General features: G+C 33.8%; 1 protein-coding gene across 1 annotated transcript in view; it reads right to left on the bottom strand.

Moving 5' to 3' along the window:
* Window positions 1–766: 766 nt before the first annotated feature.
* The window catches only part of TM2D1 (TM2 domain containing 1), a 37,741-nt gene continuing 23,845 nt past the window's right edge, over window positions 767–14,662 (bottom strand). The window contains exons 5-7 of the mRNA XM_033115514.1: window positions 13,462–13,535; window positions 3,101–3,229; window positions 767–1,090 (exon numbers count right to left, since the gene is read on the bottom strand). Coding sequence (XP_032971405.1) covers window positions 3,119–3,229; window positions 13,462–13,535 — 185 coding nt within the window. The 3' untranslated portion in view covers window positions 767–1,090; window positions 3,101–3,118. The remainder of the gene's footprint in view (window positions 1,091–3,100; window positions 3,230–13,461; window positions 13,536–14,662) is intronic.

Genomic DNA, 14,662 nt, shown 5'->3' on the forward strand with positions numbered 1-14,662 from the left:
AATCTAGTTGAATTCTCTAGTCATTCATATGTTACTGAATGACTAACATATGATGAAGCTAACAGAATTTATATAGTATACTTCTGAGTAAAATGAGTGATAAAATATTATGATTTTTTACTCTTGAGCCCAAACCCCAGTAATTTTGAAAGTACTGCCTGCTACTAAAGAAGGAACATAACAGTATCATTGGGACATAATATTTCGTGTATTTCCATTTCTTAAAACCCTTCTAACACATGGTAAGAAAAACCAGTGCGAACATATAGGTGCTGCTTGAACATATAGGAAGGTGCTGCTTCCTTCAGACACTGGTGCGTCACTTAAGGCCCTTGTGCCAGCATCTGCCTGGCAGTGCTAACAGATGGAAGACATTAATCATCTGTTCGGTGTTCCCACCTTGTCCATCAGTTTCAAATGCAACTGCACTGAGCTAGATGAGTCAGCATCTGGTCTTCCAAAAGCTAGTGAATCACTCCCAAAGCAAAAAGGAAAAAGTTTACACTTCAGAGGTCTGAATCAATGCCAGAAGTATCCATGTTGCCTCAAGGTTTCTGACTCCCGATGATCTTTAGCTCCCTGGAAACCTAGGCAAAGACAGATCTGAAAGCTACAGAAAACCAGGTGGGTTGTCACACACAAGACTGCAGCCCCAGGCAACATAAATGGGATTTGTTCACGCCATGCATTAACTGCTTTGAAGGATCAGAATGCAGAACCCTGCTATATTCAACATTGAAGGTTTTCTTAAAAAAGCACTAAAAAATGTGACTGAGTCATACTTTTATTTTTCAGAAGCCAAAATGACAAGTGGCAACTTGCCCTTGGAAAAGACATTAAAGAACATCAGGGTAATAAGCCATCTATCTCATAGACAGTAGCCTAAGAAAGACTATTATCATACAGCTCTCAAAGAAAGTCCAATTAAATAAATCTCAGAATAATATGCTTTTAACGGAAATAAAACAAAGACACCATCAACAACAAAAAATTATATAGAATCCATAAAATGGTATGTGAAGAAGAAAAAAGGAAAATCTGGAAATCCACATACTGAGAGTTCGATATTAAAATCAACAAGGACCAAATCCTAAAACAGAAAGAAGAAATACATTAAAACACAATATTTTTGAAGAGTTTAATGAGGTTATTGCTGATGCACATTTTAATGCTTCATGTACTTAAGATTTTCTTCTTCCTCTTGGAGCCCTTTGATATAGAGAGATCATATGAATGATAGTGCAGAAATCTGCCTTCTCAATGGGCCTTTCAAATTTTAGATTTCAAATTTGAGTCTGGAATCCCAATTAAATGTTTATATAATAGGCTACAAAGAATAGAATTGCTTTTTAAATTACGCTTGCTTAATTTTTACACATTATGGTTTAAAAACAATCTATATGCTTTTGAAAGGGACACAACAATTTACAGTATGAAAATAATTATGTGAAACTACAAAACCCTTCTCATAAACAGTAATAATTTCCAAAATGAAGATGCTTAGTACAAAATGATACAGTTGGTGGGGGGCGGGGTGGGGTGGGAGGTGGCGAACAAATAGTGGAATTCACAGACCTAGATTCTAGAATCAGTTTCGCACTGATTGTGTCTTGGTCTCAACTTTCTTATGTCTCAATCTGTCCCCTGGTAAGAAGAGGCAGCTAGATCTCTAAGCTTCATTTCAATTTTAAACCCAAAGACTCTTATACAGAGGGTGCCAAAAAAAATGTATATACCATTTTAAGAAAGGAAAAAATTGTATTAAAATTGTAATACTTGGGGGGTGGGGGGTGGGAGATGAGGGTAAGGGGGATCAAATATATGGTGATGGAAGGAGAACTGACTCTGGGTGGTGAACACACAATGGGATTTATAGATGATGTAATACAGAATTCTATACCTGAAATCTATGTAATTTTACTAACAATTGTCACCCCAATAAATTAAAAAAAAATTGTAATACTCAATATATACCGATAACAAAAGATAAATGATTTATATATTTTGGCACCCCCGGTAGTTTATAAGAAAAGATTTGAAAAACTTTTTGGATCATCAGTTGAATAAAATCCTCAGATCTTGACAAGGTCTGTCACTGTTCAAACTCATGACAATATCTATAAAGAAAATCCTATAATTTTAATATAAGAAAAAAAAATCTACCTCAAGGGCAAAATTGTACTTCATATCCTATTTATACATTACAACATAGAAAATAAATGTGTATTCCCTCCTGGACTCTAGAAGCACTCCGAGACAGTCAGCTGAAAACCCTAGGCCCCTGACTGTAGCCGAAACATCTAGGCTATCTCTCTCTCTGAAATCGGCTAGCTAGTTCAAGGTGAACTATCACCTAAGAAGTACCCTGCACCTTCTATGTTATATAGGACTTCTCCACTGCAGAGGATTATACCAGGAAATGGTTTTCCTGAGAAAAATCTAGCATTACTGGAAGATTATTATTAGAACAGACTAATGTACAGTCATGGAAATAAAAACCTTATAGCAGCAGAGTCCTAGGGAACCAGACGGTTGAACCAGGAAGACTAATTAATGGTTTCTGTGACTTCTCCAAGTGTGTTACAATTTAAAGCTGAGGCCAATTAATAATTCTCATGGGCAGGACCAAACTTTCAGGTAGATGAAGTACTTATAGTAGCTCAGTGCTGAGACTCTGAACTTTCAGGTTTAGGAAAGGAGAAGAAAGACGTTTAAGGATCATATAGCCCCTAGGAGAGATAGCAGCAGAGATATGCTTTATTGAACGATCTACAACGTATACTTCCTCAGAACCATCATAGAATACTATAAAATATCTTTTTGCTTGAATGTGATTTTTTTTCTTGTGAACTTTGTCCTTTAACCATATTCACTGCAAAAAAAGAGAATCTGAATTTAAGAACTACAGGAGCAAAGAGCATACATAAAAACGCTTCACAGACAATTAGAAATATCTCGGGCATATGCAGACCTGCTTCCTGAGAAGCAAAATGAAAGGATTACAGCACTAAATGATCACTTAAATTTCCTATGGCTCTCAAATTCTCGTAATTTTATACAGATAATATAATAATTAAGAGCATATATACACATCACTTACTGTTTCTTTTTAAAGTATTTATGGATACAATTGTGTTTTTCTAAATGTCTCATTAGTAATACTCAGCCGTGTAAGTCTGGTTCCATAATAATCTATAATGTAACTACTTCCATCTGAAGGTCCAACAATCTAGAAGAGAAAATTTTCAAAATTACTCATCTGAGCAGTTATTTTCACAATACTTTGTGTTTATTTTCCTCAGTTGTTAATAAAATTACTTCAGTATCAACAAAAATATACATCAAACTAACTCAAGCAAAAAAAAGGAATGTAGTGACTGGAGTAGATGAAAAAGACACTGGGGAAGTTCACAGCACCAAAGAGCTACACGAAGCTAGGACTCAAGGACTGACATCCCGAGGCCCAGGCGGCCTTTGCTTTGGTTTCCCTGCCTCTGTGCTCAGCTCTGCTGCCTTCATTCTGCAGACAGGCACTCCCAGTTGATGGCCAATAGCTCCAGATTCCCATCTATGCAGCTCAGCAGATCCCAACAGAAAGTAAAATTTTCTTCCTCAGTGTTTATATGCCAGTTCCAGGGAAAGACTTTCATCTGCTTGGTGTTTATGCCTATTGCTGGACAAATTACTGTATCCAAGGGAATAGGACTAATATGATTGGCCAGGCTAGGCTCTCTGAGGGAGATAAGGTAGTACTGGACTCAGGGAAATCACTTGAAGCAGGAGTCCAAAAATATGCTCTGCCACATCTTGTTCAAAAGGATGCATTCCCAATGTCATTTTACTTTTTTTTGCTTAAAATTATTTGTTAAAATTTATAACATGTTTATACTCTTTTGATCAACTTTATATCATTAATCATTATAATGACAACTCAATTCAGAAATCACAGAAAATGTAAAACATTTTAATTTTAACGAATAAGATGATCAGTAGAAGATTTTCAAGCATAAAAATATATTACAGTAGCGTAAAATTCTGTGGGAGATGGAAATAAAAATAAAATTCAAGGAAAAAAATCAGTGTAAAATTTATAATGGTTTGTGAAGGGTTCATTTGTGTCTTTTTTAAGCAAATGATATTTAAAATTCTATGGTATTTATATTCTGTTGGATACATTTTAAAATTAATGTAACAGTTTTATTTAAATATGTCAATATTTGCAAACTAGAAATTATAACCTTTGCAACTATTTAAACTTATGATGGAAAACTTAATTGTCAACAGACGTGCAGAGGGTAGGGATTTAAAAAAAATTATTTTAGGGGTTATACAACCCCCACTGATGAACACTGCTGTTAAAGCATTCGTTTTTAAAATGAATTTGATTTTAAAAATTATTCCACAAAAAATTCCTACAATATTTGAGACACTGTGCTTGATATTATACATATAATAGTGAATGAAATACAACCTCTGCCAAAAGGGAGCTTATTCTAGTAAACTCTAAATGTTAATATTCAAATAACACAAAGCACTTAGGTGCTATAATGCACTTTGACTTATTTTCTAAAGATTAAATTAATTTGGCTTGACATTTATGAATGTTATTTATGAATTTAAGTAAAAATTAAAACTTTTTTAGTAGCCAAGGTCACAGAGGAAACTACTAGGAGCATTAACCCAAGAAATAGAAAAAGGGTGGCTAGAAGTTACATGTTTTGAGACTATATAAGGGAAACAGAAAAAAAGTAAAGACCAGCCAGTCAAATCAAATGGTAAAAAATTGCCTAATTTCGAAAATGTGCATAGATTGGAACCAGGCCTATTGCCCTGTTGTCTTTTTCTTCCTATGCCATTTTCCTTGACAGTCACACTCCTGTTGAAAAAAAGTATCCATAAGCTGGAAATAAGGAAAACATATGATTGGGTGACCTGGTAAAATCATACTTTTCTAATAAGCCCATCTGAGGCTCATTTCACTTCCTCAGGAAATATTAACTATTTACCTAAAACCTGATGAGGACCTGGATGCTTTACAATTTTGTCAAGTTAGCAGTTAATGTGTAGAAAAATGGTAAGGTTTTGTTTTTGTTTTGTTTCCCCTGTCCTGTAGAGAAGATACCCCCAAAGGCTACAGTTTTATTCCCTGGTAATACACAATCCAATTTTGTATCAAGTATAACAATCTTATTACAGCATTTCTTTCCCCTTAAACTACTTGACTCTAGTTCCTCACCAACCAGTTCTACGATGGAAATTCCAATCCTTTCCAGAGATCGGGTTCAGCTTGGGCATGTAATGGAATTCTGGCCAATCATCTGAGACAAGTTCACTGGGGGCTAATTTGCCCTTAAGAAGATATGTGTGAAAGGACAGATCTTTTTCTGCCTCTGGAAGTAACTACTCATATGTAAGGAATGATGCTAGCCAAAAATCCCGAAAATGGCAAAGAGAAAGAAGGAAGGAAGAAGAAAAGGAGGCAGGGAGAGAGGGAAGGAGGCAGGGAAGGAAAGAAGGAAGGACAGAGGAAGAGAAAGATAGATTTGGGTCCTTCATTATGTCCTTCGGCTCTAAATTAACAAATCTTAGAACTACCTTATCTCAGATTCTTGGTATATGATATAATAAAGTACCATATTATCAAAGCCAATTTAAATTGAGGTTTCTGTTACTTATAGCCCAAAACTGATAATACACTTGTCTTGAACGCCTCCTACACACCACTGCCAGATCACGAAAGCACAGCACTAGCTGCTATTCTCTGCTGAAACAATCTGAAGATCTGCCAGAAAGACAACCATATTAAGTCAGTGTGGTAAAACACCAGACTGAAAGGAAAACTTGAAAAGAAAGCTGTCTATAACTAGCTGAAGGATAATCCTCTCTGGACCTCATTGATTCTTTTCCTCATAATGAGGAACAGATTAAGTTGTTCTACATGGTACTTTTTTTTTTTTAAGGAGGGCACAGCTCATAGTGGCCCACGTGGGGATCGAACTGACAACCTTGGTGTTGTTATTAGCACCACGCTCTAACTGAGCTAACCTGCCACCCTACGTGGTACCTTTTAAGATCCTGTATAATTACATTTAAATGCAAACACCTCCACAATGAATTGTCAACATACTTTTCTATGAATTATTCCATTGAAGAATTGTTTTCCCTACTTAATTTTTAAGAAAACTAGCATCTGTAAAGAATTCAATTATTCAAACCCATATTACCGCACCAAAATTAAAAATTTAGCCTTTTTAAGCATCTTACATACACTTATAAATCCCCTTATTATGAGTATATTATTGTATTGTTCGTTATAAAATTACAAATCTTTAAGAATATCCCCCACTGGGAAATTTTTTACTCAGTTAAATATGCGTATGTCCATTAGTTCACTGATGACAGAGTACAAAACCCAAAATTATGAGTTTATTTCTCTAAGAAATAGTCTGAGCAAAAGTGTATAGCATGAAGTATTTCCATTTGATAAACTGGGGTAATTTCTGAAATCTATGGGGAGAAGAAAGACCACTTACACACTTCACTCCAATTAATGGACCAAAAGGATGCTACAGGTCTTTGTCTTACAAGAGGGGAAACAAGAGCAGGGCACTACACTGTGGGAAGTTATTTTGTACAACGGACGTCAGTATCTCTTATGTGAGAAACCCTAAAACCGTAATATCCCTCTGTATTCTTCATATCCCTCTATATTCATTTCCTGTGGCTATTGTAACAAATTACTGCAAACTTAGATTAGAACAATAAATTTACTCTCACAATTCTGGAGGCCAGAAGTCTAAAATCAAGGTATATGGGGACAGCCACATGCCCTACAGAGTCTCAAGGGGAGAAATCCATTCTAAGCCTCTTCTAGGTTCTGGGAGCAATCAGCATTCCTCGGCTTTCTGTGGTTTGTGACCATATCACTCCAATCTGTGCCTCTGTCTATACACTATCTTCTTTTCTGTGTGTCTGTCAGTGTCTTTCCTCTTCTGTCTCCTGTAAGGACACTTGTGATTGGATTTAGGGCCCACCCAGATAATCCAGGAGGATCGCTTCACATCAAGAGTCTTAATCACATCTGCAAATAAGGTAACGTTCACAGAGTCCAGGGATTTGACATGCGCATCTTGTCCTACTACACCCTCCTATGAAGATGGTTTGTGGTAGTTTGGAAGAATCGGGTGGAATTTCATTTCTTCTTTCATATCATTTCTGATTGTTTTCACCATGAAATTTTATTTCCAGCTTAAATGTAAAAAATCTTGAATTGTTTACTTAAAGGGATAGGTTTCTCTGTAGGCAAAAAGTCTATAGAAGAGTAAATCAGAAAACTTTAAAAATACTTATTAAAGTCAAGAATGTTAAGAAGTAGTCACCAAGTTTCCTGTTCTTTTCCTGCTCTTTATCTTTAATCTCCACTCTAATTCTCTACATCCCATCAAGCCACCCACCACAGGCACCCACACAAATGGGCACACACTGAATTTGGTATCTGACTTGGATACATATTTATTCTTGAAAAACATACGTTCTTTGAATATGTAATTTGAATTTATCTGAATTATGTTGTACATCTTGCTCAGTTTTAAACTATTTTCACAGTAGACTATGATTTTAAGATATTTTCATGTAGCTGTATGTATGTATATGGTAAGTGCTTGTAATTGCTGCCTAGCGTAACGGAGGAAGCGTCCACTCTCCTATAAGGGTACACAGCTACGTAGGTTAATTCCAACTTCCTGCGACCACAAACAGTGCTACAACAGACATCTTTGTACCAGTCCCCTTGTGAAGGAGTTTTTTGGGGTAAATGCCCAGAAGTAGCTCCCTATTTACATATTATTTATTTGGGTGATTCTGTGAATCGCCTATTAGTTTACTGTGCTCATTTAACTATTAGGCTCCCTATCATTTTCTTATTGATTTGCAGAAATTATCTGTATGTTCCACATATCAATTCCTGTTGCTAGTATCCTTTTACTCAGTCAACTGTTAACTTGGTCTATGATATCCTTTTTAAAACACAATTTCTTAATTTTAACATAATCAAATTCAATGATTCTCTTTTCTTTATGGTTTATGTTTTCGAGATCTTGTTTATGAAGACTTAACCCATCTAAGGTCATGAAGATATTCTCTTCAATTAGCTATATTAAAAGTTTATCTTCTTCTAGGTATATACCAAAAAAAAAAAAAAAAGAACAGAAACTTAAACAGATACTTGTACACAAATATTCACTGCGGCATTATTCACAATAGCCAAAATGTGGAAACAACCCAAGTGTCCACCAAGAGATAAATGGCTAAACAAAATGTGATATATACACACAATGAAATACCATTAAGGCAAAGAAAGGAATGAAGTTCTGATATACGCCACAATATCAATGAACCTTAAAAACATTATGCAAAGTGAAAACAAACAAGGCATAAAAGGACAAATACTGTATGATTTCACATAAATGAAAGGTAAAATCTAGAATAGGTAAATTCAGAGACAAAAAGTAGATTAGAGATTACCAGGAACTAGGGGGAGAAAAGGGTGGGGAGTTACTGCTTAATGGGTACAAAGTTTCTGTTCGGGGTGACAAAGTTTTGGATATAGATATTAGTGACAGTTGTACAATATTCTGAATGTACTTAATGCTAGTGAACAGTATACTTAAAAAAAAAGTGGAAAATTTTATATTATATTTTACCATGAAAAAAAAGAGCTTAATTTATTAATGTTGATAGTTTTGTTCGTAATGTATAAACTTTTGATTCTGTTAGTGGAAAATGTATTTTTGTTTCTACGTATTTAAGTAGCCTTCTAATAAAAATAAAGGAAAAAGTATGGTTTCCAGTAAGTATTTAATATCTAAACTTTAGCAACAGATATGACATTCCATTCAATGACTGTACATTGTCATTGAAATCACACTGCGTAGATAACTCAAATATCTTATAAATTTAAAATTTTACGACTGAATTAAAGAGTGAAAGGACAAAAAATAACACTTTATACAACTCTATCAATGTACCCTTTTTCTATCTAATCCACTTCTGAGTTTCTCCATATAAAGATTCAAATAGTAATACTGTCTAGATCAAATCATCTCCTCAAGTCCCATTAACCTGACGAGAAAGTAAAATGACTCAGCTATCTGCAATTAGAGGATAATGATGCAACATGTGTTCACCCCAATACCCCCAAAGTAAATTTATATTCTCTTAAAAGTCAAATTAAATTTTTATGTCCATAGCTGACCCCTGTGTGTGGTTAATTTTAATATGAGGCCATTAAAACCATCTGATTAGTCACATTTTAATTAAGCATCAAAATTCCTGCATGGTGCCAGAAGGTATACATTCAGAACCCCTGACTTCATTTGATTTAAAGACTGATTAGTATCAACCCTTAATGACCAATATAAACATCATTGCTCAAGAAATGAGTACGATTCACCAGTATATGTCCTGAGGAAAACATAGCTTTGGGATTAGTCTTAGAACCAGTCTAAGATACTCTATTTTTTGAACATTCTTTTAATTCATTAAATAAAAATCTGCCCACAGAATATGTGACCTAAGAGTCCACTGATTTTTATATATTGTTGTCCTACAACTAGGGAACTACCAAGGACTTTGACCAACTCTTCCAGTACTGGTAATAGATTTAGGATGATTATGTTTAGTCCTTCTTTTGATCAATAGCATGTATTTCACAAGACAAGGGTGTAGGCCATATCTTTGACAAAAACAAATTGGCTTACACAGAAGTGAACCTATAATCCTAGCCTTATTTATAGTATGAACTGAAAAGCCTAGGCTTTTAAAAATTTTAGTAAAATTCAAAGTATTTAAACAAGATAAAATCAAGATAACTCGTTTTTATTTTAAATCTGCAATTCCCAAGGAAATATTTTATTTCTAACAGTGAAATCATATTAACAGGCCACTCTTGGTATAGTTAGATTGTTAAGTTCCTTTAGGGCAAGGATCCCAATTTATTATACCTAATTGGTGCTCACTAAAAACATTTTCACTGATGGCATAAAACTTACAACTGTGTTTTCCTAACCAGAAAATAAGCCCTAGCATACTTTTCAGGATGACATCCCCTGAACATAAGCCCTCATGTGTCTTTTGAAGCAAAAATTAATATAAGACCCAGTCTTATTTTCGGTGAAACACGGTATTTACAATTTATCATACCAACTTTTATTTTTATTCATTACCTCTCAAGTAATGCTATAAAATTTAGAACTTTAAGGTCCTAAAGAAAAGCAGTCACTTTTTTAAAACTACCATTTTTAGCTTCTCATCTTCTCTGTAATGGGCACAAAGACACACTTTTCACAAGGTATACTACATTCAATTCAAATCAGAAAAAATTTTTGAGGGCATACTTTATGTTTAGCATACTACTAGGGATACGGGATTAACAAAAGACTTCTTTTCCTCAAGAAATTTATGTGAAAAGTCAAACCTAGTGTGTAAAAGAATACAAAAGAATACAATGCAATATATAATCCAATGCTAACATGAGTTGCATACATTAAATACAAAACTAATGAGATGTTATAAATTTGATGTATTTATTTATAAAATTCATAAATGTCTTGGAGATTATGCTGCTTTTCTGAATTTCTGCTTATCTAGTTATTAGTCCTTTAAGAAAATCTACTCTGTACTGTTAATAGGAATGAATGTGAATATAATTTCTTTCATAATGTATAGAATTTTTAAAAATTATCATAAAAAACCCAACATACTTGTTTCTAAAAGCTTTCTAATTAAAACTCATATTTCCATTTCCCTCTAACCATAATTCATCTTTCTGATTTGTGGCTGTCTTGTCTCCACTTAAAAGAAGAAACTTTCTTTTCTTTGTGTTTGGTGGAGTACACATCAGTCGTTTAGATATGACTAAAAATGTCCAGACTTTGTTAGTGAGAAAAGAGGTTTAAATGGAAGCAAAATATTCTCATTTTTTTCTGATAAAAAAACTTAAAATTGTCTAATCTATCCTTCATGATATATACAAAAATATATAAGCACAAAAGAATGAGTGTTTTAAAATATTCAGAACTGCTTTATGAATAACTGCATATAGTAGTTATATACAATAGTTACCTATAACCCAAAGATTGTATGCTACACATGTAACTGACTTGGATTTTTTGTTGACTGAACAAAAGAACTGAAATAATTCTATGGAGTGCTTCATCCCATTCATTCACAGAGTGCTATTTTCATATTTTTAAGAACAAAAAAAATAGAAGAAACTTCAAAAGTTTGTTAACAATAGATAAACTCATGGAAGTATTTCAATAACTATAGTGACATGTAAAGCTTACTTACTTTAGCAATATGTGCATTATACTTTATGTTGCTTTGGTTCGAAGATGAAATAACTAGACCTATTTTTTAAAGAGAATTTTCCTAGATTTTTGTTATAAACACTGTGAAGCAAAGTATGTTTTTATAGGTCTTGAGTTTATGCATAATATGTTTCTGGGATCACAGCCCAAAAGAAAAACATTGCTATTCACTGGGGAATAATATTTAATGGCAAAAAAGAAAAAAAAACTGGGGATGGAGAGAATGAGGAAAGAAAGAAGAATAAACAAAAAGATGATGGAAAAAATATAAAAGGTCTATAAGAAATTGGAAAAATGTATTTGTGACAAAAATATTAATGCAGTTGATGTTATTTATAGTAAAAACTTACTTGATTTGCTAAGAAAATAATATTCCAAAATGAATGTAGTCAACATCATATGGTAAGTACATTAGACAACATGTAAAATAAGGCTACACATCTTATTTGGCTGCATTTGAAAACTGACTTATTTTTCTCCCAATCTGAAAGCACTCTCCAGTGGCTGTACCTATTAAAAATGTTGTATTTCGGGAAATTCACTGCAGAAATTCAAACATTCTAAATCTACCTCAATAATTTGTGATAGTCTCAATTCCAGATCTTTCAGAAATTTGTTCTGAAAAATTCAGACATACATGTACCAGAAAGCAGTGGCTGAATCAAATAAGCTCTATAATTTGGTATAAATAAAGCTACAAAGCAATGATATCACCAAAGAAATAAACTATTGTGAGAATATTAACTAAATGGATGGGTTTCAAAGACAATGAATACTGGATATCTTAAAGAATCCCAATAATACATTAAATTCCTTGAATCCTCCTTTAAAGTGAGAAACCCATTTCCAGACATATGTGCATACGTACCTTAGCCTCTTCATGCCTGCTGGCCTGTCCCATAGTCAGAGAGGCAGGATATTTGGTTAAGCATATGTTTATGAATAAAGACAGGAAAATTCCAACTTTCAAACCAAATATTTTCCTTGTTTAATTCTGGTATCTTATTGGTCCATATGCTGCCTCCTCCTCACAGTATGGTACCCTCCTCACAGTATGCTACCAAAAATCTCCGAGATTTTGACTTGCTCTTAAAGCATAAGGATAACATCAAGCAGACAGAATTGAGGAGTGGAAATACTGTCTGAGAAAGAAGAGCAAAACTGATGATGATCTAAATACACACTGACACACTTGCTGAAGACATTAGGTGCTCCAGAAATGCTTCCTGAAATGCTGTTTAGTGACATGTGTTATGATAAATTCATCTTTCTCTAATTTAAGAATCCTCGTGCATTAACCACAACCAGTTCAGTATAATTTAATAGAAAACATCTGGTGGCACTTTTAAATGCTTAAGGATAGCATTTCACAAACTATGCCTGTCTCTACACCACTGCAGCAGGGGAAAACGAGGTGAACACAGAGAAGCACAGATGAATAGCAGGGGAGTCCCGACATCATTTGATTATATGGATGTGGTCTTGCCCAAGACCAGCCCCACTCCTAGACTTCCTACAGAAGACCCAGACATTCCTTTTTACCTTTTTGGCTTAAGCTAGCTGGATTTCAGTTTCTATAATTTGCAAACAAGAAAATACTAGTATTGAGTGCCTGTCCAGTGCAACAGAAAATCTTGTTTCTGCCTTCATATATTCACATGTAAATATAAAATGCTCATCAATATCCTATTATAGTAATTGACCATGTGGCTGTGACTGTCAGGAAAAGAAACAGTAAGTTTGAGAAATAACCTCAATCCTTCTTGGAGAGTCGTAAAACAAATTATAAAGATGCTGAGAAGTTATCCCGTAAAGAAATCTCTTTAATTCAGTTGAACTCAACTTTACGAATCATATTTGATCATAGAATCCTTTTTGAAATGAAGTTCCTATGTCCTTTAGAATTACTAATTGGTAGAGCACGGGATGGAAAATGCTACTTGGAAACATGGCCATGATCCCTTGGATGTAACATCTAAGAAACACTGAAAAAGCATTCCTGTTTCTTAATATATTTAAAATGTACCAGGAGATCACAGAACTCAAATTTGAATGTAAAAGTAGTTTATCTTGTTGATTGAAACTAACTTACCTGCATTGAAATAAGAATGAAATCAATCAGGCTCCCAATTCCACAAAACCCTACAGTGCAAAACTTTAACAAACCTAGAAAAGAAGGTAAAATCATTTACAACCTTGAAAGTCTTATAAATATCAACAAACTTTTCCATTTCCCAATAAACCATTATATATACCACAAACTCTTTATGTCAAGAATATAAAATTAACACTTAAAAAATCAAATCTTCACCTGAAAATATGAGAAAAGTATAAAAGTTCCTCCATATAGAAAAGCCACAACATTTATTAACTCACTTAGCAAACAAATATTAGGAACAGAAATAAAAATTCAAAGTAATCTTACAAATTTCTTAAAAGGCCAAAGGAAATAAATCTTTAAATATCAGTACACCAGAGGTACAGAATATCTTTAAGTCCTAAAATCCTTATTTATTTGACTTAATACATTATGTGATCTAAATTTTAATATACATTTATAGTAAAAACATGATGATGAAATTAGAAGAGGCAGATTGGGGGTAGGGGTAGGATGAGTAGTCGCTTCTATTTTTAAACTTGAGTTGCTTTCCAGACATCCCATTTGAGATATAAAAATGGTATGAAACAAGACTCTTCATGAAAGGGTAGTTCTAAGTATCAACTACAAATAGATGCCAGCTAAAATCACAAGAATGGATGAGATCACCTCCTGCACACAATTTGGAAATACACAAATAAGACTGAAATACATAGGTACTTTAGATGATTTTATTTCCCTTCTTAGTATTACACATACTTGTACGTTGTAATACTAAGAATAATGTTGTAAGTACAGGGATAACACATGTTGGAAGTAACTTAAAAACTATTAAAATATAGAGATTATATAAAATTGTGCTTTTAGTTTTCTTCAAAACTTACTATCTACTTACTATTTTGTCTTTAACTGTCTCCTGGAAGCCCCGTTAGTGAAGGGTCTTTTACCTGCTCTATTTCCTCCTGTGTCCTTTGTACCTTTGACATTGCCTGGCACATGGTAGATGCTCAATAGTTGTTGAACGAATGAATAAATTTTCTCAGCTTTTCTGTTTCCTAAAGACCCCTAACTTTTTACCCATTAGTTTATATAATAACTCCTTTAATTATTTTTTAATTAGTTGCATTTTATTATAGTTGCCCAAGGAACTTTATTCACTCACTCAATATATTATATCCATTCACTCACTCAATTG

The sequence above is a fragment of the Rhinolophus ferrumequinum genome, chromosome 9 (genome assembly GCF_004115265.2).
Source record: "Rhinolophus ferrumequinum isolate MPI-CBG mRhiFer1 chromosome 9, mRhiFer1_v1.p, whole genome shotgun sequence".
NCBI lineage: Eukaryota > Metazoa > Chordata > Mammalia > Chiroptera > Rhinolophidae > Rhinolophus > Rhinolophus ferrumequinum.